The 24,500-nt window shown below is 47.7% G+C and overlaps 1 protein-coding gene across 10 annotated transcripts in view; it reads right to left on the bottom strand.

The window, feature by feature from the left end:
* Positions 1-24,500, bottom strand: part of GPHN (gephyrin) — a 2,075,463-nt gene that overhangs the window by 142,496 nt on the left and 1,908,467 nt on the right. For all 10 annotated transcript variants that reach the window (XM_086937114.1, XM_086937115.1, XM_086937116.1 and 7 more), the window contains one exon: positions 9,337-9,474. In XM_086937114.1, the coding sequence (XP_086793240.1) occupies positions 9,337-9,474 (138 nt within the window). The remainder of the gene's footprint in view (positions 1-9,336; positions 9,475-24,500) is intronic.

Here is a 24,500-nt window from a genome sequence, read left to right as displayed (position 1 = left end):
CCCTCCACTCTCCCAACCCCCCAACCCCACTTTTTGGTTACCAATCTGTCCTCCTCCTCTCCCCTCCCCCCCCCCCCCCCATCTCCACAACTTCCCTGTCTTCAATCTGTCCTCCTCCCACGTCCACCCAAAATACCTCCTCACAGCACCGACCATCAACCCCAGGACCCTACTTTCGCCAAACATGGCCCAAACTCCTGGATCATTCTTTACCCCCCTAATCTCTCCAAACATGCTAGGAAAAACTTCAAACAAACTCCTTATCTTTAACCCGGAAACACTCATTGTTGATCACTACCTCAGCCTCCCCTCCCCCATTATCACCAACTACATTGTTTACTCCAAACGCCCTTCCAAAGGGAAGAGCATCTTCCTTCAACACCTCCCTATCTCTAAATCAACCAAAATACCACATGGATTAAAAATATCCACCGCTCCCTCCCCAGCCTTTCATGGTGATATTGATATCTCCATCTTCAAAACAGGTAACATCCTCATACAAGCCACAGCACCCCATCTTTCCATCTTCAAACACCACTTCAGCACTATGTCCCTCCTCCTTGACCACTCGGGGCCCAACACGCCACCTCCAAAAACGAATAGCGCCCCTCATACCTCTTCCTCCCCCTCCCCCCTGCTCTACCTCTACCCTCAACCAACCAACACCACCCTCCAACAATGAACATCACCATCTCCCTCTTTGGACCGCTCTCCTGCCAATGACAGCCCCTATCCCCAATCACCTACTTCACATCCCCCTCTAATCTCCCTCTCCCCCCCTAACCCCCTGAAATCCCACTCCTCGAAGCCCTCCTTGAATAATGATAGCCCCCACTCCCGGTCACCCACTTACCATGTCTCTCCCCCTGACCACCCAAACTCCCTCCCCCTGATCCAACCACTCACATACTCCACCGTCCTTTCCCCTCAATTACCTAATACAACTCCCTACCTCTATCATTCTACCTATCCTGTACACCCTCTTCTCCTCCCCATCCCTTCTATCCTTCCCCATCAGACCCTTTCTATTCCACCCCCCGACCCCTCACCCCAACCCCTGATAAACATGCATCCTCCTCACACCAATATATCCGTTGCTCACTCTCTATATGCCCTTGGATTCTATCTGGCCACTTCACCTGAAAGTCTGTGCCCCTTGAATAACCTAACCCCACCACTCACACTTAACATCTCCGTCACCCCTAACTCCACACTTACCACCATATCTCCCCCTCACACAGCAGGCCACCATCCGCAACTAATCAAGACCACTCCCTTTCCCCAGATCTTATTCCTCCCTTCTCCTATACCCCTTCTATCCCTCCCTGTAACCAGATGACTCCGAACCTACACATCAAACTCGACCTATCTAATTTGACTACCGAACCCCTCACAACTCCCAGCCCAGTCACACCCTACCCCATCTCCCCCCTCGCACACTAGTCCACCCTCTGCAAAAAACAGACCGCGCCCTCTCAGCACCGCCCCACACCTTAATTGGTCAGATCACACACAATATTTAATGTGACCTTTCTAATTTAACTACTGAACTTGCCAGACTCAAGAAAGATTTTTCCTCCTCAGCGCCAAAACCCACCCTCCCTCAACAAATCCCCACCCTCAAAAATCCTTTACACCACACACAACCGTTGGAGATCGCTCCCTCTCCGCTGCCGTACGCATAGACCTCTCCGCACCTTTAACCATCTCTCCACGAACGACCTCGCCGACCTATGCAACTCCTACCTTCCTAATGTCCCAATCACAAACCCTCCACTCCTCTACCCCCCCCCATCCCTGTTATCATAAGGACAAATAGAACCCGCTCCTCCACCGCTTCCCCCAGACTACCGCCCCAACTCACGTCGATCCACTCGTGCCCACCCCCCATATATAACCCCACACCACTGAAGTGATTGCTTGTCAACTGCCGCTCCGCTGTCCTACACGCCACAGAAATTTCGGAAAAAATCCTGAGTGAATCCATTGATATTGCATTCCTCACAGAAACCTGGCTCAATGACCGCTCAACGAGCCTACTTGACCTACTCTCCCCTCCGGGATACTCTATTCTTATAAAAGATAGACCAGACAGAATTGGGGGTGGACTTGCCATTATCTTTAAAAATGAATTTCAGATATCCCTTGTCACTAACCCTGGCTGCTACTCCTGCGAATACCTGGAAGCTGAACTGTCAACTCAAAACTCCCTCCCAATTTGCCTACACAACATCTATCGCCCCCTGGGACCACCACAGCCCTTCATTGAGGACTTATCTGAGCTCCTGACGAAATCTGCATTATCCAACTCTAAAAATCTCTTTCTTGGGGATCTTAACCTCCATTGGAACGATACCAATAACCTCCTCACTACTCAGATCTGTGAACTCAAACAACTTTGCTTATCCCCAACACACACTAAAGGAGCCATACTTGACATCATTCTGTCTAACGAAGATCTGACCTCCGTGACCAATATCACCCCCATTGACTGGTCTGACCATCACCGTATACTATTGACTATTGCAACCTCAGCAAGCCTACCTGCCTCTAAAGTTACCAGACCTAAGAAATTGACCAGAAACCTAAAATGTATCCCGCCAGTTGCTCTCCAATCTAAACTCCAAGCTCAACTTCTCATTCCCCCCTCACAAAATGCAAATGAGCTCACTGAACTCTTTAATAATACTGTCACCAGTATGTTTGACCAACTGGCCCGCCTTAACTCATAAACCAAAGAAACACCCCCTCATACTCTAGGTTTAATACAGAGATCAATAATGAAAGACGGGCACTCAGACAGTTGGAAAGAACCTGGAGATACCATCCCTCACCCTCCCATCTTGCACTACTCAGACGTGCTAGATCCACGTACAAAAAACACATCCTGAAGGAAAAGGCATCTTTCGTCTGCACTCAACTTGATTTTGCCAAAAACAGACCCAGGGAACTCTTCAAAATCATTTGAAACCAAACTTCCCCCGCACCTCCTAATAGGACAGCCTCCTCAGCCAGATGTGAAGAAATTGCACACTTCTTCTCGGAAAAAACTGCCAAAATTGATCAATCCTTCCTTCCCACACAACCACCTTCCAACTTGCTCCCTAACGACCCTTCTCACCCACCCACTTCCCTACACCCCCCCCCACCACTCCACTGGCTTCTCTCCTACCACATCACTGGTTACCAACTATGCCTCCTTGCTCAACTTCCTCCCCGTCACTGAGCTAGAAGTCCTTAAAATAATTGGCAATCTTAAACCTTAAACCATCCTCCCACACAAAAGACTCCGAACCCTCTAACCTTGTCCCTACCCTTAGGCACATCATCGCCCCATTCTGGACCATAATCATCAACACCTCTCTCTCCAAGGGCTGTGTCCCCACCTCCCTTCAACTTGGACAAATCTTGCCCATAATTAAAAACCCCAATGCTGACCCTAATGACCTAAACAATCTCTGCCCCATCACTAACCTCCCCCTTCTCTCAAAGGTTCTTGAAAAATGTGTCCTACTACAACTTGACAAACACATCGAAAACTTCAACCTACTCAACCCCCTTCAATCTGGCTTCAGGAAAGGCTGCAGCACCGAAACGGCAATGCTCAATGTCATAGATGACATCCATCAATCACTTGATAATGGCGAGACCTGCCTTCTTATCCTTCTTGATCTCTCCGCAGCGTTCGATACAGTCAACCATTCAGCCCTACTTAATGTTCTTAGGACCAATTTCAGCATTAATGGTACCTACAAATGGTTCATCTCTTACCTTCAACACCGAACTCAGCAAATCAAAATTGTCTCTTTAACCCCACTCCCGTCTCCCTTGGAGTCCCCCAAGGATCTATTCTCTCTCCCTCCCTCTTTATGGAACCCCTCGCCCTCATTCTTAAACAAGTAGGCATCAACTACCACCTCTACGCCAATGACACCCACATTTATTACAAGATTAAAACTCATGATGGGCTGGAAGCTCCCCTCGCACATCGCAGCTGGGCCTTTTACATGTTTTGGAGCAGGTGGGTGGTAACATCTACAAACGACACTTACTACTTCTGGGCCTTACGGTGGCTAAGAGGGACGTGGCCCGTGCCTGGAAGAACCCCAGAGCTCCCCCGTTAGAGGTTTGGAAACAGGGATTGGATTACTATATGGGACTGGAACGTCCAGTGTTTGAGGCCCGTGGCTGCCCCAGAAAGCACTACAAAATATGGAAGAGGTGGGCGGAATACAGGGGGCTGTGGCTAGAGCCGCCGATACAACAAGATGTAACTGGTGAACAATTGCTTTGAGAACCAGGGCGTGGGTAAGAGTGTATTACTACTTTCATACGGACTAATTTGCTTGACCTGGATGGACATCGTGAACAGGGCTAGGGTGGGACCCGGGTGGGGGGTAGTTCTTATGGGGTGGGGGGTGGGGGGGGGGGGGTAAGGGTTGTTCGATAATGATTTATCTTGATTACTGTATTGATTGCTTTTCTTTGCACTTTGATCTTATGCTCACAGCCCCTCCGGTGTTCGGAGAACTTTGGATATCTTGCAATCTTACTCAACACAACAATAAATTTTGTTCTGGAAAAAAAAAAACTCATGATGACATCTTACACTTGAACAACACCCTTTCCAAGATCCAACCCTGGTTTCACTCAAATCATCTCAAACTTAATCCTAATAAAACCGAAATCATTCTCTTCTCCCCTAAAAAGTTATATATTCCACATTGTTGTTTCCTTACCTTTTATATGCTTTTATACCATGTTTGCCTTATACTATCCTAATCATGTAAAGCGCTCTGATACCTCTGGGTCTAGCCAGCTCTATATAAAACATTTAAAATAAAACAAAATAAATAAATATTTCTCTGGCTCAGCTCAATCACATCCCAGGCATGACTTTCCAGTTTCTCAACAGAGGAACAAAGGCCTCCTCATACAAAAGGAGCAACTATCTGCGACTGACTCAGTTCTTGATGATTAGCTCGTCAAACTACACCAGGGACAGCCAAGACCCACTGCAACAAAGGAAGGAGCTCTGACCTATGGAGCAAACACAGTATGGGTTTGTAGTTGAAGTTTTGGTGGGAATGGGTCGAGTAGTGATGTCAACTAAGAGAGGAGCTGAGGCCCTCAGAAGAGCTCTTTCCAGTGAAGTCGCCATGATGGATTGCCCCAGAATGCTGAGCAGAAGGGTTGGGATAGTGGTGGAGGCATTTTGGGACTGGCCTGGTTCCCAAAATGTTCCACCCCAACTTTAAAACCACTGCACATGGGAGATATAGGGGAAGACTACCCTGGACCTGGGAGGTGTTTACGGCAGAAAGGATACCCAGCTAGAAGAACAAGCCACCTGATAATCTGCAAGGATGGACTAAGAACTTAGACTGCAGGTGACCCCCACCCCCCAGAACTAGGCTCTCCAGGGCTAGTGATGCTGGCCCTTTTATGCCCTCTAAGGTTTAGTTGGGTAAAGACCTGGACTCCACTGCCCCCATGGTGCTCTGCAAGATGCTTAGGAGGAATGGGGCGTTGGCTGGTTGCAGAGGGTCTGCGTACGCTGTCCCCACAAGCAGGACAGGAGCACTAGGAGGCAGGCAGAAAAAACTGGGGCAGGGAAAGTGACCCTGAGAACCCCATCTCCCGTGGCTGATGCCACACTTTATGTCCTGGGATGAAGAGAGGAGATGCCCTGCTAGGGCCAGCGCAGTATCATCCCCGGAACTTGATGGCCAGAGAGAAAAGGGGTAGGGAGTGCTTCTATGCTCCCTACATACACCCCGACGAAGCCAGTTGGCCTGCCTTATAATCATACTCCCTTACATTGTGATATTGCATCTGGTAATATTGAGATTATGGAGTTTAGGACCCACTGGTATGAAATATGATATGAGGGTATCGCCAAAGGGTTTTCCATCTACCGAATATACGTATTTTTAAAATAATGCATCGAATTTTGTGGCTTGTAAGTGATGAATGTACCTTTTCTTTTTAAAAGAAAACGAACTGACTTGAGAATAATTTATTGAGTGGTGTTGCTGCGTGCCAGTGAATTAAGATTGCTAGTGCACTCCACCTTCCCTGAGTAGCCCCTGGATGTTCTGCCTGCCTCCCTCCCCAGAAAGCGGTGAATGCTACTGTAGAGTCCTCTGTACCCTGTAAAAAGACAATTGCAGATTTATTATTTGTGCAGGACTCGCATCCTTCATTACTAATAACCCAATTTCCTATAATATCCAGTTTAAGCAGCTTTTTTTTGGAACTCGGTCTGTACCACTATTAGGTGACTTTCGTTGAACCCCGGATGCAAGAAGCAGCCATTAGTACAAAGCAAATAGCGCAGCAAACTGAAAAGCAAAAGGTTGCAAATGTAGCGGATGGCAGCCTTTGTGTCTTTGATACACTTATACACCCGCAAACCGCAATTAAGGACCTTCAAAGTAATTAACTGTTGACAAAAATTACAGGGTGGTTACAAACCGAATGACAGATGAAAACAATTGTAGAAAAACATCTAAATAAATATTGAAATTGCTATTAGAGTTTGTTGTGTCCGTCTCACCTTAAAAGCATGACAGTAAAGAACAATATTGTTAAAGGGGCATTGTCTGTGCGACAGAGAAAGCCATTGAGGATGGTCGATGCCCTTCAACAACCACCTTCCATCTGAGCTAGGATCACATCATCATCAGCACAGAGCCCCACCCGCAGCGGCAGCGTCTGCACGGCGTCAAGCGATCACATTGATGGATGAGGGCTCGCACATTTATAACCTTGATCCCTTCGACCAAAGGGAGAAAGGCAAAGTAGGATTAGCCACTAGAATTGCCCGGCTCCGAGCACATGCATGGAACGTCACAGACGGTGCCTCTGCTCCAAGTGTAACGAGTCCGGCCATTGGTGAAGGACTGCATGGCCTCCGGAGCACAGCAGGAAGCGACCTCCTGTGAATGCAAGGGAGAGCTGGTCTGCTAGGACAAAAGGTCTTGAAGCATCATTGCTAAATTAGCCTGGCAGTGAGATTTGCACAGTGCATTCATCATCTGTACCTTAAGATAACTGTACACCCTTCCCATAAAATGCCCTGTTCATTGCTATTGGAGCATCAGAAAATAAAATATTGCACTACCCATGATTTACTACTATAATGTTTATAACACTAAGCAACGTTTTACAAATGGGGGATCCTAGCAATAGCTAATACCAGCAAATTATATATTCAGGACAAGCAAACTACCTAAACGGTGCTCGGTCTGGTTCCTAAAGAAGCTACTGATTTCAAAGTCATTCCAACAGGAAGTTTGAGGAAATTACCAACCCCTTTCTTCCGATATTCAATAAAGGTGCACCAATCTACTTCAAGAGGCTCAAATGCCACCCTTTTATTGCCAATTCACAAATGGCATCTCATCAGAAGTCGATAATATAGGTAAGGATAACTGCGGACAAATGAACAACTCACCCCGGTTCTTATTTCTGTCTTAATAAGTGGAATCGGATGGGCCTATGTCTGTTAGCTGCTCAATGTGTAGATCTTCTTTCCTGTCCCACAGCAGCACCCTAGTCTAGTCACGAGATGATTGGATTACATTAGTGTGAACAAGTGGGCTGGTCAGGCAGGAGGGTTTTAGTGGGGTACAAACAAGCTGTAGTGCATTCTCACCTTCTATCGTCACCATGCAACTGAACCTCTACCAATTGGAACACTCCTCCCCAATTTGCAGACATTGTTCTACCTGAGCAGGTGAGTCTGGCTCTTGGCTTAATTACTCTTCCTAACTGAAAGCAAAGGTGGCCTGTCTGATAGCACCATGCATGGCCTGTCCCTCTCTGGTGGCCACTGGGATCGAAGGGGCTCCTCGTGAATGGTCGCACATTATCAGACTGGGCAAGAATGGCTCGTTCACAGTAAATGTTATTCATATTTACAATTTTCTTTTGAGAGGATCACAAGTGAACAGAATCAGGTTGATGAGCCATCTTATAAACGGACTGAACTCCACTCACTGTTGACACCCTTTTCAAGCTTCAAAAGACCAAGTACAAAGGACAACAACCACATTTGTGGGATTTTAAGGTTGCCAAGATCATGCATAATTTCTGTCCTGGACTATTGCAGTCTCCATACCTAATCTTCTTGGTCCTCCATTGGCTGTGCAATACTGTACTTGTGCTTGAAATGTTACTGCAGAGCAAGATCAGTCATCTGCATCAATGACACGAAGAAAGTGAGGTTGGAACAGAAATATATGAAGATCCAATATTCAATAGCAAGAAAAGAGTTTGCAAACCTAATGCGACGGTTACTTAAAAAAGAAACCCTTCCTAACAGCTGAAGGTGCGATCAGCAAACAGCGGAGCCAGGAAACCCCAGTTCGTGACTTGTGTAATTCTTTGTTTCGGATGGTTGAACAATCCCTGTTCAACAGTGAGCAGGAGGAAGAACACCTTGTGGCGGGGAGTCTTGGGACATTCCCCAAAGCAATACAAGCTTTCTGATTTTCAATACGTACAAGAGATACTAATACGCAACAACGAATAAAGCGAGAAGGTAACGTTTCCAAGTGAGCTCAGACTCTGCTCCTGCCAGCTGGCTCCTCTTCCAAGTTCGATTCAGTGCCAGAGACTTAACCACTAAACCTGCGCCTATAATAGATATTTTCTTGAACACAAGATTTTAATAAGCCAATAAAATAGTTCTGTTGAACAATGATGTAATATATTTGGAATTTCATTGATCTGCACTGTACAGCTTTGCATTCTTCACATTGGTCTTCCCTTTCTCTGGCCACACACACACACTGTGCCCTTACATCACTTCTTGCAAAGTTCAGTTGTGAGCTCAGAGAGCCGCACATCATTAAGGGAAGGGAAGCTTCGAGAATCCTGAAATTCTTCATTTCAGTACACTAAGGTAAGTCTAGCTGGAAAAAAAGATTGAGGAAACATCACAATGAATCACAATGAAGGCCCGCGGGTCAGGACTTCTATGAGAAAAATAACTGACTTGATTTGCCCTTCAAAGTCGATAAACAACCAAGATCTGAAACAAAATCCCTCTCCAATTCAGGTTGGATTATTACAGCCTACATTACAGAAAGGATTTATCCTAAGAACATCTCAACTTCCACTGATCAGGAACCTCCCGGCTTGTCCAGTCTTACGAGTCTGCAAGTCAAGAAGGGCCATGGCCACCAGTCTTCAGTGTATAACATCGTGACTAGCTCCTCACATATGTAAATTGATTTACAGCTAGGTCCAAACAGTATAAATACCAAGATGTACATTCATGACACATAACAAGAAAAGGTACGCTAGAGGAAAATATCAGTCTCATACCTCGATAATTTATTATTTCAGTTCCGAGCACCTGAGTCATCTCTAGAACGGTTATAAAGGCTTTGTCCATCGACGTTAACGGGAAGGGAGACATTCGGTGCCTTCGCGCCACCTTGGTAATATCAACGGCACTGTGACCTGGGTAAAAAAAAAAAAAAAAAAGTAAGAACAAACATTTCTATTAATTTTTGTATACATTGATGACAACCCTAATCCTGTTCTTGTCAACCATGGAGTCAACTTCTCTAGAAGGGGACAGCAGAGAAAACGACTCAGCTTTGATTAAAGTGAGAGCGCGAAGTCCAAGCTCTCCCATGGACTCATGACTCTTCCACCCTATTTTAACGCTCTTTTGAAACTACAAGAGAAATAGGTTTTATTTAATTTGTTTACATAAAATCTGACAAAAAAAAACGAAAGCTCACACAGACTTTAATAACATTCATAAAAAAATCCTCATAAATGGGTGAACCACTGCTCAGAAATAATTCACGTATCAGGAGACATAATAAAGATAAGACTGCCTTCTTACAGGAAACAGTTAGATGATGAGGTCACTAAAAAGGGCGTGTGTGCAAAACCAGCCTGCAAGATTGAGTGGTGGATCACAATGACACGCTAGAACTCCCAATGAAAAGAGACAATTCTCCCATTCACAAAAGGAAACGTAAGATGGTTTCATGGGTATTCTAATCTTAAAAACTGGGCAGAGGAAAAGTTTGTTTTTCCTCGGCAGTTAGGATAGAGACAGGTAAGTGTTCTACATGATGTATGGCTAAGACAAACATTGGGAATGGCGGTCACCTCTTTACCATTTTTCCCAGCAAGAGTTACAATAAAATCCATATGCACACTATGACACTGGAGCACACTTGATCGGTAAATATAGTATATTCTGAATGTTGTATCCAGGAAGTAACGCATGCGTTCTTTATGCTCATCCTCTGCCAGTGTCATTGCTTCAAGTGCTGAGACAGGATGACCAGAATATGAACATAGACACCATGCAGCCGACACGTGTTTCATCTGGTTCAGACTTTCAAGGCTGATGGATTTGTTTTTTTCTTATAGACAATAGTTATATATTGGAAGTTCGATCCCATAGGCATTAACAGTTATGGCAAGCGAGTAGTATAAACTTGTCAAAGAGTCCACCCTGGGTTCTGTCATTCATAACAAGGAACGAGGTGAACTTTGCCGATTCCGTTTAATTTATAGGAATTGCCATGATCAGCTTATGTGCGTCAACCAGCTCCAAAAGTGATGAAAACCATACTCGAATTGCAAATTCGCGAATTAGAGGCTCGACATGAAATAAATTGCTCACACAACACCTACAAGTCTCATATAATGGATAGTGGGCACTTGCTCACTGAAAATGCTTGGAAAATGTGGGGACAAGGCAGATCCCCCGTTCGCCCACAAACTTAAAATGCTTCAAAAGGAATTATACTAGATACACGGATAGCAAAAGGAACATGCACCAAACACCACCAAAGTTTCCAATGACAATTTATTATTATTATTAGTAAATATTTATAGAGCGCCTGGCTACCCTTAGGCATCCCCGCGCTATCAGCAACAATCGGTAGGAGAGAGAGGTCTTAACTATGGCATGCTCTAAAGAGCCATGTCTAACTGTCTCCGAAAGGAAAGATGGTGCATGGTTGACCGCAGCTGGATGGGGAGGGTTCCATATCTTGGCTGCATTGAGAGAGAACATGCGACCGCCTGAGCATGCTCTCTTTGTTATTGGTATCACTGCCAGAAATTGATTAGTTGATCGAAGACATCTTGTTGGGTGGTAAAAGCAATTTAAAGATTTTCTTCTGCATAACTCTAATATGATTGAAAGCCAGGACTTTATGCATACCTTAAATCATTCCACTGCCACGTTTTAGTCTCTAAGCAAAGGAGAGATTATTCTCCAATATGGGCAGACACCTCTTTGAGATGTGTAAACTGATTTACATCGCAGGAGTGTTCAAGTCGTTACTCGACACACATTCCATCACAGTAGCAGCATAATATATGATATAGCAGTTCAAACAACTTCAGTTTCTTCAGTAAAATAAAGAGGCGGGCGAAGAGAGTGCCCCAGATGTTGAGAATCTACTGTAGATCCAATCTATGTTTGGTATCTGCTGAAAGTTCAGAGGGTAATGGAACAATATAGGCAAGTGTCTAAGGGGCACCGGTTTAATTGTTCCACAAAACTGGCACAGTCAATGCGGTCCTTAAAGAATGGCGGAGAGAAATGTTAGACTATAGGGCATTGAATACCATTTGGCTACAAGGTGAAATGGATTGCACAAATGTATTAATGCATGGAGGACCTTTAGTCACAAAGCAGAGGTCATTGAAATGATGGCTTCCTAAGTGGGAAAAGGAAATGTGACTGGAATTGTGTCTATACATTGATAACCTATGCATATATATATATATATATAGTCACACGGTCAGGCCGACCGCGATGGAGCACGGGTCGAATACAGGGACCAGGTTAGTCCTGCTGAAAACTTGCCTTCTCAATGAGTCCCATACATGGTGGAGGGGAGAGGGAGGAGAAGATAAGCATTGTGGATGGTCATCGATTTAAACCGAAGGGCAGGCCTGGTGGTGGATTGGTCATCACTGTAGCGCGAAGATCCTTTTGTTGGAAATGGTCGAACCAGATTCACTGTGGCGCTCCCCGCAAGCGGTTGTTACTGTAGCGCAATGAGTCTGGTTGACAGAACTTTGTGTTGGTGGCAATGCGAGTGACAAAGTTTTGGCGCCAATGGGTCCGTTGGAGATCACAAAGGGCCCAAAAACCTTAATTCAGCTCCCTTGAGGCCACACCAAGGGTCGGGAACCTGAGGGGTACCACTTGGAGGTTATGGGCTGATTCCAGATAGATATGGGTGCTGGTTCACATGGCTGGAGAGCCTGCTCCGAATAGGAGGCCAGCAGATTAGCCCTTGGAATTACTCTGGGAGTCCTGGGTTCCGGTGCAGGTACAATCCCTTTGACTCAGGCAGGAGGGAAGCAATCAAGCAAGGCAGTGATCCAGCAAGGCAGTAGTCCAGAAGCGAAGCAGTCCAGCAGAGTGGCAATTCTGTCAGCAGTACAGCAGTCCTTCCTGGCAGAGTCTCCACAGGTCGAGAGGTGTACTGAAGAGTTGGTGTCGGAGGTCCAATATTTATACCAGGTGCCTCCTTTGAAGTAGAAGTTTTTAGAGGTTTCTCATTGATTTAACAAGTTTCCTGCTTTTCCTGGTTCCAGACTAACTATGGGGGCATCCAGCCCTTTGTGTGGAGGCAGGACACAGTCTATTCAGGACACCAAACATGCACTGGTTACCTATTCTCATTTGGAATTTGCAGCTTAATAAATGTAATAAGGTAACTGCAATGTTATCCTTTGGGACAGGTAGGCCTTGCAGTAGTGAAAAAAAACTAAATGTAAGAGTTTTTCACTTCCAGGACATGTAAAACTTAAACATACAGGTCCTACTTTTAAATACAAACGCACCCTACCCTCTGGTCTGTCCAGAGCCTACCCTCCGGTGATTTAAATGTATTAAAAAGGAAGGTTTGGGCCTGGCAAAAGGTTTATTTTGCAAGGTCAAAACGGCAGTTTAAAACTACACACGCAAGCTGCAATGGCTGGCCTGAGACATGTTTGAAGGGATGCTCAAGTGGGTGGCACAATTTATTTATTTATTTATTTATGTAATTTTTAATGCGCAGCTAATACCCAAAGGTGTCTAGGCGCAGTATGATGCTTTAGGATACAGTAGTTAGCACACAAACTTATTGGTTAAAGAGCCAAGTCTTCAATGCCCTGCGAAAACAAATGAGAGTAGGGGCAGTTTTGATATGTGAGGGGAGAGAGTTCCACAGTCTGGGAGTTGCTACCAAGAATCGTCTGTCTCCCCAGGTGGCGGTTCTTGTTCGGGGAACAGATAGTAGACAGCTAGCTGCTGATCTTAGGTTCCTTATGGGGGTGTATAGCTGAAATGCCTCTCTTAAAAACTTCGGGCCAGTATGATGGATGGCCTTATAGGCAATACATAAGGCCTTAAATTTAATCCTGCTCTCCACTCTTAGCCAATGAAGATGGCGTATCGCTGCCGAGATGGACTGGCGCCTTGGAATGTTGAGAAGGATTCTGGCTGCCATATTTTGAACAGATTGGAGCTTGTTCAGAATATATTTATGAGTGTTGAGAAAGAGGGCATTTCCGTAATCAAGCTTGGAAAACACCATGGTGGTAATTAGGGGTTTTCCAGCTGATGATGGTAAGTACGGTAGCAGCTTTTTTATCTTTTTCAACGTAAAAAAGGCAGCAGAAACAACCTTATTTACATGATGTTTGAAGGACAGATGTTTATCAAAGATCACTCCAAGATTCCTGACCTTTGCGACTGGGACCGGAGGAGGACCCATCTGAGTAGGCCACCAAATCGGGGACCATTCTGGGGAGATGTTACCAAAGGTCATTACCTCCGTTTTCTCCGCATTCAGTTTTAGGCAACTACTGTGCATCCAAGCTTGTACCTCCAGTATCCCCTCCTGAAAATTAGCTGCCACCACTGGGCCGTTCTTATGCACCGCCAGCACAAGTTGGGTGTCATCAGCGTAGGTAGTTAGGCGCATCCCATGAGATTTTATGACCCTTGCCAGGTCTGCAACATAAATGTTAAAAAGCGCAGGGCTTAACGACGATCCTTGGGGGACCCCGCATGGCAGTTTAGAGGTTGGTGAATAATAATTACCCAGTTTAACTGCCTGTTTGCGGTTAGCTAAAAAAGAAGCTATAAGATCTTTGGCCAGATTGTTAATCCCCAGGGCTATGACACGGTCGACCAAGATGGCATGGTCGACCGTGTCAAAGGCCGCCGAGAGATCCAACAGAATGAGCACTGCTGCTCCTCCCGAATCCAAGATGTTTCTAATTTCATCGAAGGCCTTTATCAGCGCTGTTTCGGTTCCGTGTCCCCTCCGGAAACCGAACTGAGTATCATCCAAGAGTTCGTGTTGTTCAATGAACTCTGAGAGCTGCTGGGTCATGATGGCCTCTACGATTTTAGCGGGAAAGGGAAGGCAAGCAATGGGTCTGTAATTGGCCGTAGCAGGGGGGTCTAAGGAAGGCTTTTTAAGCAAAGGTTTAACAATGGCCTATGAAGATTTAATGAGTGCTGCAGACCCACTAGTAGCATTTAATTTACAGGACCTGGATATATTGAGCACCGTGTCTCTAGGCACTTAAAATGTGTCAATTGAGTATAGGCCAACCCTACCATGTTTTAAGGTAAGAGCACAAGCACTTTAGCACTGGTTACCAGTGGTAAAGTGTGCAGTGTCCTAAAGCCAGGAAAAAAGGAGGCAGCAAAACAGGAGGGTTGAAGGCAAAAAGTTAAGGGGGAAAACCATGCCAAGGATGCCAGGTCTAACAAATACATTTTGAAGATCTAATCAGGATGGCAAAGCGTACTGACAAACACGTGTTGATAACTGGCTACACGTTACATCTCTTGAAGAAGCAGGTCTGCAGGAGAGCTGCAAGGCCGAAGTGGTGTGTTGGATGGAAACATTCTTATGAAAGTGACAAATTTTACATATCAATTAAGGAAACCAAAAGAATGTGTCTCATTTTTGCAACTTTCTTTTTCATGCATCTCTGGGTCCCTTCTTGATGCAGCCTTGATGTGGTGGAAGAAATGCGTTACTTACCTGTAACAGCAGTTATCCAGTATTGGTGTCTTTCATAGATTCACATGCCTGAATCATTCCCCGTCGCCGAGACGGGAGCCTCCGGTACATAAAAAAGTAATGTCCTAAGGACATACATAGAGAATATAGGCCGAAGGGCCTCCCCTTTTGGGGCCTTTCCACGTCCTTATGTAAAAGGACCGAACTCTCATCGTTAGCCAATCAGCTCCGACCTCCTTCTAGAACCTTCCCGGGAGGAGCCTCCGTCCCCCAGATTTTCGTACGCACCCAGCTAGGGTGTCGCAATGTAGACCTAGAGGTACGTGAGTCCTTACCGGGGAGGCGGGAGGGTTGCATGTGAATCTATGAAAGACACCAATACTGGATAACTGCTGTTACAGGTAAGTAACGCATTTCTTATCCAGTATTTGGGTGTCTTTCATAGATTCACATGCCTGAATCAGAGTAGCCAGCAGTTATACATGCATAGTGGTAAGGCACATTCTCACATCTAGTAGGCCTGCAGAAAGTACAGACAACCTGAGAGAAAACATGGTAATATATATTCATGCATATAGCAGAGAAAACCATGAAGAATGTGCATACCTGGATGGCGGGACGAGGTAAGGCTCACCTTATTGGAAGAGATGGCGCAGCACCGCTTGTCCCACTGCAGCGTCCTTCTGCAGTTCGATGTCCAGGCAGTAGTGCTTGGAAAAGGTATGCGGGGACTTCCATGTCGCCGCTCGGCAGATGTCCAGGATCGTCACTCCAGCGAAGAGCGCCGCTGACGTTGACATCGCTCTGGTCGAGTGGGCAGCCACTCGGTCTGTCAAAGGCCGTCCGGCCTGATCATGGCAGAAAGCAATTGCTGAAGAAATCCAGCGTGAGATGCTCTGTTTTGTCAAGGGTAACCCCATGCGCGGGTTGCTGTAGGCTACAAAGAGTTGAGAAGACTTCCTGACGTCTTTGGTCCTGTCCAAGTAGAATTTGAGACACCTTTTAATGTCCAGGGAATGCAGCGCCCTTTCCGCTGCCGTGGAAGGGTCCGGAAAGAACGACTTGAGGACAATTGGTTCGTTCAGATGAAAGTCTGACGGCACTTTAGGAATGAATTTAGGGTTGGGCCTGAGTACCACTCGGTCGTGCCTGAATTGGAGATACGGTTCCTGAATGGACAGCGCCTGAAGTTCGCTGACCCTTCTGGCCGACGTCAGGGCTAGCAGGAGAGCCGTTTTCCAGGAAAGATGCTTGAGCGATGCCCGGTGTATGGGCTCGAATGGGTGTTTCATCAATTGGTTTAGCACCAAGTTCAACTGCCAGGTTGGAGGAACTTTCCGAGGCCTCGGAAAGGATCTGTAAAGTCCTTTTAGAAATTGCTTTACCAGTCGACTGGACCAGAGGGAGGGTCCCGATGGGGTCCTGGTGAACCTAGAAATCGCAGCCAGATGAACCTTAATGGAGGCGTGAGCCAGTCCCGATTGAGCCAGGTGCAGTAGGTACGGTAGCAGCTGTACTGGGGTGACCCGGAGCGGGTGTAAGTCGTGTTCCGAACACCACACGCAGAACCTCTTCCACTTCAGCGAGTAGGTCTTGGTCGTGCTGCTCGCTCTCGCTTTGGCCAGTACTGCCCTGCAGTCCTGTGGTATGTCTAGCTCCCCGAACTCACGGTGCTCAGGAGCCAAGCCGATAAGTTGAGCGAACGGAGGTTCGGGTGGTGTACCTGGCCTCCGGACATTGTCAAGAGGTTCGGGAGTTGTCGCAGGTGAATCGGGGGCCTGATGGATAGGCGAAGAAGATCCGAGAACCAATGTTGTCTCGGCCAGTACGGAGCAATCAGTATCAGCGTGCACGGTTCCGTCCTCATCTTCCGGAGGAGCCTCGGTATCATCGGGAACGGCGGAAAAGCGTACGCAAACACGCTGGACCAGCCGATGGAAAAAGCATTTCCCAGCGACCCCCGTTGGGGATGCCAGCTTGCGTAGCTTCGGCATTTGGTGTTCTCTGCCGTCGCGAAGAGATCGATCCTCGGGGTGCCCCATTGTGAGAAGACGTGGGCCACCGTGTCGCCGTTGAGCTCCCATTCGTGGGAGAGAGAGGTCTGCCTGCTGAGGGCGTCCGCGATAGTGTTCTCCTTCCCTGGAACGTACTCCGCCTTGAGGGAGAGGCCGTGCGCCACCAACCAGTTCCAGATTTTTTGCGATTCTCGTGAGAGAGAGAGAGATCGCGTTCCCCCTTGTTTGTTCAGGTAGTGCATCGTCGTGGTGTTGTCTGTTTTGACGAGCACAGGGGAAGAGCCGATGCGTGGCAGGAAGGCCTGAAGAGCCAGGTACACTGCCCTCAGTTCCAGGAGGTTGATGTGTAGTTGTGTCTCCTGGGCGTCCCATTTGCCGCTGACTCGAAGGTCTAACAGTACTGCGCCCCAGCCTTCCAGTGAGGCATCGGTCGTGATGACCAGTGGTGCCGGCGGCAGGAGGAACGGCAATCCGGCCGTCAGGTGAGTCCTGTTTCTCCACCACAGCAGGGCCTTTATGATGGCCGGCGTGATTGTGAGAATGTCGTCGAAGGAGCCTGAACACTGTTTCCATTGTCTCGCCAACGCTTCCTGTAGGGGGCGCATGCGGAGCCTGCAGTGCGGTACGAGGAGAATGCATGAAGACATCATCCCTAGCAAAGAGGTGAACGTCCGGACCTTGATGCGAGGCTTCTTGGCCACCGCCGCGGCCAGAGACAGTACTTTGCAGATCCTGTCCTCTGAGGGGAAAGCCTTCGCACGCTCCGTGTCCAGGGTTGCCCCTAGGAAGGTGATCCTCGTTGACGGAGTAGTGCATGATTTTTTGAGGTTGATCGTCAGACCCAGCTGTTGGAAAAGAGCGCTGCAGGCGTTGAAGGAAGCCAGCGCGTCCTCCGGGGAACGAGCCTTCACCAGCCAGTCGTCCAGGTAGGGGAACACCTGGTGACCCCTTTGTCGCAGGAAGGCAGCCACGGGCGCCAAGCACTTTGTGAAGATACGTGGGGCAGATTTGAGGCCAAACGGCAAGACCTTGAACTGGTAATGTCTGCCCGCTATTTCGAACCTTAGGTATTTCCTGTGCCTGACGAGTATGGGGACATGGTAGTAGGCGTCCTGTAAGTCCAGGGAGACCATCGAGTCGCCTCTTTCCAGTGCTCCTAGGATCTCCTGGATTGTGACCATCCGGAAGGATTGACTCCGTAGGAAGGCATTGAGTGCCCGGAGGTCTAAGATCGGCCTCCACTTGTCCCCTTTCTGTTGGACCAGGAAGAAGTGGGAATAAAAACCCTTCCCTTTCTGGGAGTCCGGGACCTTTTCGATGGCTCCTTTGACCAACATGGCAGAGACTTCCTGGAGAAGGAGGTGCAGGTGTCTGTGAGCACGCTTCAGCGGAGGGGTGTTGGGAGGGGTGTTGACCAGTTCGAGGGAATGTCCAAATTGAATTATTTGTAGTACCCACCGATCCGTAGTGATTTTTCGCCAATTGTGGAGGAAGTGGGTCAGTTTTCCCCCAATTCGAAAGGATTGAGACGGTGGTGGGACTGGCTGGAGTAAGTGGTCACTGGCGGCCGCCAGCGCCCTTCTTGGCGGATTTGCCTCTGAAGGACGATCTCCCATAGGATGACTGTCGGGACTGTTGTTTCTGCTGGGGTTGGTTCCTGTTGCCATAGGAATAGGACGACCGATTTTGGTAGGAACCTCTGTAGGAGTACTGACCTCTGGAGCGGCCTCCCCGAAAGGATTGGTTCCGGGACTGGAGGGAGCCCAGAGCCCTCGCCGTGTCGGTGTCTTTCTTGATGGCCTGGAGTGCCTCGTCTATCTTCTCCCCAAAGAGGAATTGCCCATCGAACGGCATATCCAGCACCTTAGATTGGACCTCCTGCCGAAAAGACGTCGCCTTGAGCCAGCCCTGGCGGCGGAGCACGGCAGCCCCGGCCAACTGGCGGAATCCCGTCATGGCTGCGTCGATGGCGCAGTCGATAATTTCAGCCGCGGAGTTTTGTCCTTCCGCCAGAAGAGCTTTCACCTCGTCCTGGACCGTGGCCGGCAGGCCTTGCAGGTAGGGAGCTATGTCTTCCCATAGCTGGCGGTTGTAGCGGCCCAGGAGGGCGATGGAGTTTGCCACCTTGATGGACATGGCGGATGTGGTGGAGAACCTCTTGCCTATGGTGTCCAGCTTCCTTCCTTCCTTGTCCGGGGGCGCGGACAGCGGCGAGGAGGGGTTTCGGGATTGTTTTTGGGCCGCCTGAGTGACAACCGAGTCCGGTTTGGGGTGGCCGGTCAGGCAGGCAGGTGCGGAGTTCGGGGCCTTATATTTTTTGTCTAGGCGCGGAACCACCGCCGGCACCGAGGCAGGCGTGAGCATCAGCTTCTTGCCCTGTTCCCAAAGAAAGTCTATCAAAGGAATAGACTTGGTCGATTTCTGTGTGTGCTCCTTGAAATCATGGAGGAAGCATTCCGTTTCCGCGGATTCCACCGCCATGTGAAACCTCCTTGCAGCTCTGTCCACCAGTTTGTGGAAACCTCCCACGTCCGCCGTTTCAGAGTGGCGCGGTCTCGGGGATGCCGGGGCAGACGAATGGTGTGATGACGCAGCATCGGCATCGTCGTCTCTGTGGTCCGAGGCGACGTCTTGCACCTCGCCTTCCTCTAAGTCCGTGTCATCCTCCTCGCTTTCCGATGAGTCCTCCGCCTGTGTTTGCGGTCGGAGTTGGCTCCGAGGACGGGCCGGGGGAGCGGAAGGGTGCGAGGCCGACGGTTGCGCTTGGGTGACCGGTACCTGGGCACCGCTGTCTGCGTCCGGGAACCTTCGTTTATAGTCCTGCACCAGGGATTTCAAATCGTTGACCAGAGACAGTGGCAAACAGATCATCGGGGTTTTCACCGTGTCTACGGTCAGGGAGCTGCCTTGATACATCACTCCGTCCCGGATCTCTTGGACGTCCTGGTGTTCTTCGTGAACCTCCTGTTCTCCGTCCGACTCCTCCCTTTGTAGTGTGTCTTGTTCTTCCTCGGGTGCCAATTCCACCGTTGGGCGAACCGAGGGCGTTGGAATCGAGTGAATAGAGACTTCGACCAATCTCGATTCTTTCCAAGATGGCGCCGGGGTCTCTTCCGACGACGTGCGTGAAGATGGCGCTCCCGCCATGTGTGTTGGTGATTTGGGCACCTCCGTCAGGGTTAATGGTACCAATTTTTGCGGGGATAAGGGTTTCGCCGCCTTACTGATGGTAGGGTCGTGGACTTGAGATGCCTTTGTCGAAGGTGTGGTTTTTGAACTTGACTTCGACTGTTTAGGAGACGAACTTGACTTCGATGTCTTGGGTGACGAGCCTTCGGTATGAGGTGTTTTCGGCGAAGGCGTACCTGAAGATTTAGACCTCTTAGGTGACGAAGAGGCGGCCTTCGTATTGGATGAGGGTTTCAGAGGAATGGTCGAGGAGACCGGTGCGCCCGAGGACGCAGTGGTGGTCGTCGTGGTCGCCGCGGAGGGCGATGAGGCCGTAGTAGTCGACACAGTGGTCGTGACTGAGGTGGTCCGCTTAGTAGATGGAGCGGGCTTCTTGAACCTCTGGCCATCCTTAACAGACACGGAGGAGGTGGTGGAGCGTGCCTCCGAAGGCTTCCTGTGCGCCTTCTTAGGAGGAGTGTCTGTCTCTCCAGGGGACTGCACCCTGGGTCTCTTCTTGGAGACTTTGGAGGTCGCGGAGACACTACCCTCGGAAGATTCCAGAGTGTCTCGGACCTTAAGCCTGTCGAGCCATTCGCGAAGGCGAGTTTCCCGTTCCTTAACCGTCTTCTTTGGGAAGGCTCTACACACCCTACACTTGTCAGTGACGTGGTCAGGGTACAGGCAATATAAGCACAGGTCGTGCTTGTCCTCCGCTTGAATCCGCTGCTTGCCGCAGGAGGAGCAGGCCCTTAGGAGGGCTTTCTTCTGTGAGTCCGCCCTGGACGAAGTTTTCTTATTAGATTCCGACATGTAGTCGATGCTAGGATGAAATCCTTTTCGTACAAAGTGAATTTCGGTGAAGTTTGAGACTTCGAATTTTGGAAACCTGAAGAGCTCAGGTTGGAGACTCCCTAGCACAACGTGCGGTAGAAAAATCTGGGGGACGGAGGCTCCTCCCGGGAAGGTTCTAGAAGGAGGTCGGAGCTGATTGGCTAACGATGAGAGTTCGGTCCTTTTACATAAGGACGTGGAAAGGCCCCAAAAGGGGAGGCCCTTCGGCCTATATTCTCTATGTATGTCCTTAGGACATTACTTTTTTATGTACCGGAGGCTCCCGTCTCGGCGACGGGGAATGATTCAGGCATGTGAATCTATGAAAGACACCCAAATACTGGATAAAGTCGTGGCAGAACAGTTAGGAGATGAGGTGCAACAGGGTAAAACAAACTACGTCCACAAGAAAGTAAATCGACCAGGCTCAATTCATGCAGCATGTCTGAGTGGTGATCTGCAAGGGGAGTGTCCACTAGTCAAAGTAGGGAAAGGTAGATTTAGTTAATGCACTAATAAGCTATATCACAAACGACAGGAGAATAAGATTAGGCCACACAATGGGGCTTCCTGGGCTAAGTAATGGCTAGCAAGGAGCTAAGTAGCTAATGATAGGCAGATCCATTCTGTAAGCTCTCGTGATTCTAAAACAACATCATAAGCTTGCGTATCGACCAATTTATAGTGATAAATAATGCAAGGGGAGAAGGTCCCCTTGGAACATTTCCGTCTTCTTTCGGAGGAGGAAACCTTGATGATGTATTCAGTAGAAACGAGAAGGTGGAGATTTGAAAATGATGTGCAGAGGTTTCTTTGCTCTCAGCATCATTACAAAGATGGTAGAGTATCCAAAAATACACTTGGTCAATATTAATGCTCATTATGTATGCATTGAAAATTGAATGATGTGTTTACATTTTTACAGCAGTCGCCATGAAAGAAGCTGCCACGTTGTGAAAGGGCGTATTCAATCATTCCTTGTCCTGATGTTGTAGCACGGACGATGCCTCCAGCAGTACAAACTCCGCTGCAGTAACACCTCATGTTTCTGCAAACCTGCAGAATAGGATCTGTTTAAACTTTGGATTATTAGGAACAGAAGACAGACATGCCAGTAGCTCATGGGTCATCATGAGAAGGGAGGTCTCATCTTGATGTTGTCCAACAACTGCAGAGATGCCTACAGATTTGACTTAATTTACTAATGAGAACGGAGTTTGGCCTTTGAAGATATAGCTTGTGCCAACATACCTTATATTATTCACTATGTTGTTTATTGTAGTGTACCTGTCGCCTTGTGGGCACTTTACAACTCTTAACAGTCCATTAACGTCTTGTGATGGCTCTAGGAGTCATCTGTGAAAGATGGAGCTTCGAACTAATGATGGACGGGTGATACATCACTTGGATCAGGAATAGGAACCACCAGTTTCCTTGTGTCCCCAAGGACTGTTTTTGTCTGGGAATTGAATCCAGACTGGATCAAAGCTATCTGCTTAGTTTGATGTCATGGATCTAGTATCTGGTGGGTCAAAGTTCAGGACTTTGAACCAGACACTGGATGGATGTGCTGTGGGTCAATGTAGCAAACTAAGGTAGCACTGCACTGCAGCACTTGATGCACATTTAAATCTTAAGGAGGGTTTTCTGAAAGATTCTTTTTTTTGCCTTCTGACAGGCGGGGGGGGGGGGAGGGGTCAAACACCTTTTCTGTGTCATGATTAGACTCAGACAATAAACTGCTCATCAGTAGGGCACTGCAGCAACAAAGAAAACATGACTTAGAAGTATTCATGCCCATCTTGTTTGTAGTTTGATCAAGACCAATACTCCCTCCAAGAACTGTTTGAGAGTGGGGCCAAGTAGCAAAAAGTCAAATAGCGATAAAGAATACATGGCACAAATCCAGTTCACAAAAGTAAAAACAATGTATTCGGTACAAAAAAACAAAAACAAAAAAATAGTTAAAATGGGGTTCATAATTTGAGTGAAAGTAAAAAAAACATGCTGGTAATAACGGATTCTACGTAACTCAATGCAAGGTTTTGGGAAGAATTATTATTGTGAAAAAGAAGTGTCTTTTTAGAGGGATCTTGATAGAAAAGTTATTCAGTTTGAAATAGGTGCCAGGTTAGGCTGTACCAAACAAAGTCTTGTTTCGGAGAAAAAGATTCAGTCAAATTAGCCCTATAAAGCAAAAAGCATCTCTCCATGCCCAAAGTGTGACACAAGGCCATCAGAAATGGAGAGCGACTTTTCCCAGTTGGGTTTTGTACTGTTGCTGTTAAGGAGCTTTCTTGCCCCACAAAGTTGAATGTCGGTAAGTTTGGGCTGAGAGGAATTTAAGAGCCTTGGATACAGCTTGTGGGAACTTGTCCTGGAGAGGTTTGCTACTTTTTAAAAACTCCACCCAGCGATGCTAAAAAGGCCAGTACGTTTGGGATTTTTTGGAATTGTTGCAGCTAGTTCACCCTGCCTTCAATGGAAGATAGATGAGCTATAAATGTCAAAATATTAAGATTTACCATTTGCATAAATGCTGTACACAGCCAGTAAAAAGACAGAGGACATAAGGTGGTCTTCGCAGTGCATCAGTATCAACTGCAGTCCCCAACTTCTCTGTTCACCACAGGCCCCAAATATTAAAGTCATTCAGCCCTGCACTGATTTGGATTTCTTACTGGAGAACTGGGCTCCCCTGGGTAACTCAAGTTGTCAGTGCCTGTTGCTGCTCCCATGGTACAATAACCAGCCATGACATGACAGTCTACCAGGTCCCAAGTTCTTCAATGCACTACAGAAACAATCAGAGCCCATACAACATACTCATGAGGACTACCAATGGCGATCTTCTCTCCCTGTGGTTATTTTAGATTACAGGGAGGTCCAAACGTGTCGTGGTGAGGGAAACATGATGGTAAGAGTGACATACTTTTGTGTTTCATCTTCCAAACAAAAAGGAGTGAGCTCTTAAAAGAAAAACAGCTGGCAAACCCAAACAAGAGAACCATACAAAAGACTACATTAAGAATGGCTTTTCGATTACAAATCCAAGCAGTCCCAAATAAGTAAATCTTTTAAAAGGTTTGTATTTTTGTGTATATATACACACTATCTTATCCCTCTATTTCTCGCCTCGGGTTCTCTTCCGCATCAAAAATAGCATTTTCAAAGAGTTCTGCATGTGCAAATTATCTACTCTGACTTGCTTCAAAGAGGTGCACCAAATTCTTGTTTACCCTTGGAATCTATCCTGTAGAGCAGGGCCGGTACTAGGCATGGGCAACGTGGGCAGCCTCCCAGGGCCTCGCACTCAGCCCACCAGCATGGGGCCTCGCACTGGTGGTGTGTCCTCTTGTTTCCCCGGCAAGGAAAGGTGTTGCCTTGCAATTAAGGTCCACGGGAGGGGCCCTCCTCCCCAGGCCTCTCAGGGATGGTGTCTGGAGGCCTA

The sequence above is a fragment of the Lissotriton vulgaris genome, chromosome 9 (assembly GCF_964263255.1).
Source record: "Lissotriton vulgaris chromosome 9, aLisVul1.2, whole genome shotgun sequence".
Lineage (NCBI taxonomy): Eukaryota > Metazoa > Chordata > Amphibia > Caudata > Salamandridae > Lissotriton > Lissotriton vulgaris.
This window is presented reverse-complemented; position numbering and strand designations above follow the sequence as displayed.